General features: G+C 62.6%; 1 protein-coding gene across 1 annotated transcript in view; it reads right to left on the bottom strand.

Annotated features, from left to right (window-relative positions):
• Positions 1 to 3,801: 3,801 nt before the first annotated feature.
• Positions 3,802 to 4,495, bottom strand: part of DENND6B (DENN/MADD domain containing 6B) — a 6,848-nt gene continuing 6,154 nt past the window's right edge. The window contains exons 16-18 of the mRNA XM_011985600.1: positions 4,350 to 4,488; positions 4,170 to 4,244; positions 3,802 to 4,088 (exon numbers count right to left, since the gene is read on the bottom strand). Of these exons, the coding sequence (XP_011840990.1) occupies positions 3,966 to 4,088; positions 4,170 to 4,244; positions 4,350 to 4,488 (337 nt within the window). The 3' untranslated portion in view covers positions 3,802 to 3,965. The remainder of the gene's footprint in view (positions 4,089 to 4,169; positions 4,245 to 4,349; positions 4,489 to 4,495) is intronic.

The following is a 4,495-nucleotide window of genomic DNA, read 5'->3' as shown; positions in this document are numbered from 1 at the left end:
GGGAGGGGAGGGAACAGAGAGAGACGGGAAGGGAAGGGAAGGGAGAATGGGACGGGAGGGGAGGGGCTGGGCCTGCGCCCCCTGCGCCGCCCCCATGTCTCCCCTGCCCCAGCAGCCACAGCATCGTTGGGTAGGTTTGGGCACCCCAGTTCAGACCCAGGTTCAGCCAGGGCAGCACCCTGCCCACCATGCCGCCGTCCAGGAAGGTCGAGCACCCACAGAGGCCCCTTGGCCAGAGCACCCCCACAGGAACCCCACAGGTTTGAGGGGAGCCCAGGGCTTGGCGCTAGGGGAGAGCATTACGGGCGCACTTTTGCCTGGCCAGAGGAACAAGGGTCCCTGCCAGTCTTGAGATGGGTGGGCACCAGATCCTCACCCCCAGACCAGGAGCAGACCAGTCGGTCGCTCACCGGCAGGTTTCAGGGGTGGGGGCTGCTGGGCTTTGGCCCTTTCCCAGGGGTCTCAGGCCCTCAACTTCCCAGGGTAAACCGGACACCTGAGGATGGCCTCCCAGCACATCCCTGGCCTCCAGCAGCACCTCGGGAGGCTGCACCTGGGACCCCACACTGATCCTTCAGGGCCTGGAGGTGGGTGGCCCGAGACCTCTTTCTGGGGTTATGGTTTCTGGGACAGAGCTGGCCCCATTTCTGGCATCCCAGGCCTCAAGTCCCAGCCCCAGTGCTCCTGGGGTCCCCTGCGCTTGAGAAAAGGTGGAGAACCCTCTGCAGGGCCAGACCTTGGAGCATGCCTCCACTGCCCTCCCAGGACTGGATGTGCTAAGCAGGAGACGGAAGCATTCCCCAAGCCCTCACGCTCGCCCCCACCCTGGGTCACCCCTCCCTGGGGCCGGCCTTCCACCCAGACCTGCCCAGTCCTTGCAGCTGGTCGGCTTCCTCCTGTCCCCAGCCAGGCATCCCCTCCTCCCCTGCTTCCCCTACTTGGGATCTGCCCTGCCACATCCTGACAAACTCTCCCAGCCTGACTTAGTTCTTTCGGTCTCTGCCTTCTCCCACCCTCAAGCAGCCAGGCCTTGTTCCTGCCCAAATCTTCCCTTGGGCCTTGAACCACAATCCACATTGCGGCCACCCTCCCCTTCACTGCAGAGGACCCCAAAATTACCAGGGTCTGACAAGGTTGCCAACATTTTATCAAAAAAGGAAAAGACAAGGCCTGTGTCACAAAAGGACATTTTAATACCAAAACCGTGGGAAGGCCTCTGTTCTAGACCAAAAGGGAGTCTTTAAATAGCCAGCAGGAAGCTTGAGGCTGAGCAGCTGTTCTTCCTGTCCCTGAGCAGGCCCTGTGTGCACCCTCAGCCCCCAGCCCCACTCCAGACCTGCTCCCAGTTCTCTCCACCCTCTGGGTTCTGTGGTCCCTGTCCTTCAGGAGGCCTGTAACCACAGCAGTCCTCACCCTTGCCAACAGTTCTGCCCAGCAAGCCCTCTTGCCTGCGGGGGCTGGCACTGTGGCCAGGGGTAGAGCTTTCTGGACCTTCCTGTCTCTTCACTGCCTGCCCCTGGCCTGGTGTGCGTGGGGAGGGGAGGGCCATGGCCCAGCCCTGGACAGAGGCTCAGTCAACTCAGAGCGGCCTTGACACTGGGGGGCCACAAGAGGCATCGGGACAGATGGAGCTGGCAGGTCTCCATGCCCAGCCCCCACCCATTCACCCCAGGCCACATTCCACCCCAGGCCTCTTCTGCATAGGTGGGGACAGGCCCTGAGGAAGAGGGGCTGGGACACTACCCTCCACCTTAGCCTTGGCTTCTGCCCAGGGCAATGCTGGCCGCCTGGCCCAGTGCCCCCCACCAAGTCTCCCACCCGCCCACCTATGTGGCCTTACCAGAGCCCTCCAGGGAAATCTGCTTGTGCATTTCTGGACAGACAGTGGCCAGGGTCCCTGGGGGGTTCGGAGACTAGCCTGAAGCCCCTCCCTGCAGCCCTGTGGGTCTGCAGCCCTCCGTGCTGTGGGGCAGCCCTCAGAAAGCCGTGAGGTGAGACTGTGGTGTGGGGAAGCACATGCCACCATGGTCCTTGGGGTGCACTCCCCAAAGGGGGGCCACAGTTGTGAGAGGGACGGATTGTCTTCCCAAGCTTCCTCGACACCTTGAAGTGGTGGTCCTCAGGGGACAGGCCACCAGCACAAGGCTTTTGCAGAGGGCCCTGGTGGAGGGCAGCTGATGGTAGGGCCTATACTGGCCCCCAGGCCCCATCTTACGGAGGTCAGTGTTCAAGCTGGTCACACAGGAGGTGCCAGCATCTCTGCAGACCCTCTAGAGACCAAGCCCTCAGTAGGGAGGCTGGTCCCCCCATGCTACAGTTGGGAGGCCCAAGCAGAATTTGAGGCCAGGACCTTTCTCACCCTCAGGTCCCCGGCTGGCCCCTGCCACAGAACAGGTTTGCCGCCTCAGCCTCTACGTGTTCTGTTTAACGTGGTCACGTCCTTGGACCCTGCACCAGACATCTGGGCTCGACAGCTCCCCTTTGTCACCCTCCCGGCTGCCTCTGTGTCCTTGTGTGTAGAATGGTGACAGGGACAGGCTGTCCTGGGCACAGTCTGGCTGGACAAGTTGACATGTACCAAGTTTTGAGAACTACCTGTCGTCCAGACACCTGACCCCGCTGTCCTCGTGGCTCGGTCACGCCCTGCACTGAAGTGGCTGGCAGTGCTCACTCTACACCGCCTGGCTGGAGGATGTGGTCCGAGACCACCAGTGAGAACACGAACAGTACATCGCGCACGCGTGCTGAACGAAGGCTACCTTCTACAGACTGAATGGGGGCCTCAGAAGAAAAAGGAAAGTCCTTCCCCCAGCCCTGTGTCCCCTGGCCAGCACCTGCCTGGCTTCGCAGGGTACAAAGCCCATTCTCCATGAGTGACCCTCCCAGCACCATGTCGGGCATCTGCACTGCTGGGTCGCTCAGGCAAGGAGTCTGAGGGTCTGAGTGGTCAGGGGACCTATTCCTGGGCACACAATGTGTGATGCTGAGCGGGGCTTGGCTGTCCAGAGCCCTGACAGTACCGTCACCGTGTGCTGCACAGTGCCAACACCGTACCCATGGGCCTCAGTGCCTGCAGGTGTCACAGGGGGAGCACATGACCCAGAGGTGGCTCTTAGGGATCTTCACCCTTTACCAAGGAAAGGGAGACATGCAGGCTTCAGCCAGAGGCAGGGTCAAGCCGAAGTCCAGAGCCCCTTGGGCTGCATGTGGGGCATGGACGGACACACTTGGACGACAGGAGCCTTGTCCACCTCCCAGGAGGGACATACGGAGCTGGTGCATGGTGGGGGCTCCAGGATTGGGAACCAGGAAGGTGCTGTGGACCCTCTGAGGGTCAGGCTGAGCCAGCTCTCCTAGCAGAGGTGCTGGGCCCCACACCGCCCCCTGCCCAACCCCTACCTCCCAACAAACCACAGCCCCAAGCAGGTGGGGGCCCAGAGGGGCATAAGGGGTGGTGGGCAGAGCTCTTCACACTGCAAAGCAGTCTCTCTCCTTCTCAAGTTGATGACTGTGTGCAAAACAGCCTCCCATCCCCAGATAAGACGAGTCAGCGGCTGGTCAGGAGAGGGTCCCTCCTGTCCTGGGCAGCCTGTTGGGCTGAAGGAACCACCACACACAGTGCAGGGGGCTTGGGGGCCAACAGATGGGCACCGGGAGGGGCAGACGGTAGACGCACCCACATCAGCGAGGGCTCCCAGCCTGTCCCCGCCCCAGTCCCAGCCTAAGGTCTGTGGAGGCCAGGTGGGGCCCAGGAGGAGGCAAGGCTCCGCCTGCATGGAATCCCTACGGTCAGGGCCATGCTGTGGTTCCAAATGTCGCCTTTACTGCTGAGACAATGGAGGAGCCTGCAGTCTGGGCGGGGGGCCAAGGAAGGGGAGCGTGTGCTTGGCCCAGTGCCGCCGCCACTGGGGAGCAGGAGGCTCAGGCAGACCTAGGGCCCTGGGACCGTGGCCCTTGGCTCTGTCCTAGGGAGGGCACAGGACGGCCTGCAGGTCTTTGGGCAGGGAGCCGATGACCGTCTCGATATACAGCTGGGCCCGCTGCAGTGTTGCCTCCTTCACAGGGAGCTGGTGGCTCTGAGCCCGCACCTGCAGGGGCAGCTGTGGTCAGGGCAGGCGCAGCTCCGTGCCAGGCTGGTGGCGCTGGGACAAGGCTGGGAGGCATCTTACCAGCTTCTCACGAAGTTTCAGGACCAGGTCCACGACCTCCACCTCGGACTTGTCTTTCATCCAGGTCTCGATGTTCTGCAGGGTAAGATGGGGTCTGCTGTCAGAAAGGCCCCCCACTGCCCTGGGCCTGTGCCCACCCCCACCACGTTCTGGCCCTCCCCAACCCCCAGCCTCCCTCACCGCCTCACAAATAGCCTCCAGGTGCAGGGCCTCCAGCTTCAGGGCCATCTCCTTGTGCCGCTGCCGGTACCAGCCGTCAAAATGGGGGGACTTGAAAAACCGCCTGTGGGGATTGACAGGCAGGGCCCCGGGGCTGACCCTGGGGA

Source organism: Mandrillus leucophaeus, unplaced genomic scaffold (assembly GCF_000951045.1).
Source record: "Mandrillus leucophaeus isolate KB7577 unplaced genomic scaffold, Mleu.le_1.0 Scaffold288, whole genome shotgun sequence".
Classification (NCBI taxonomy): domain Eukaryota; kingdom Metazoa; phylum Chordata; class Mammalia; order Primates; family Cercopithecidae; genus Mandrillus; species Mandrillus leucophaeus.
Note: the sequence above shows the minus strand (reverse complement) of the source record. Positions and strands in the feature narration are given on the sequence as shown.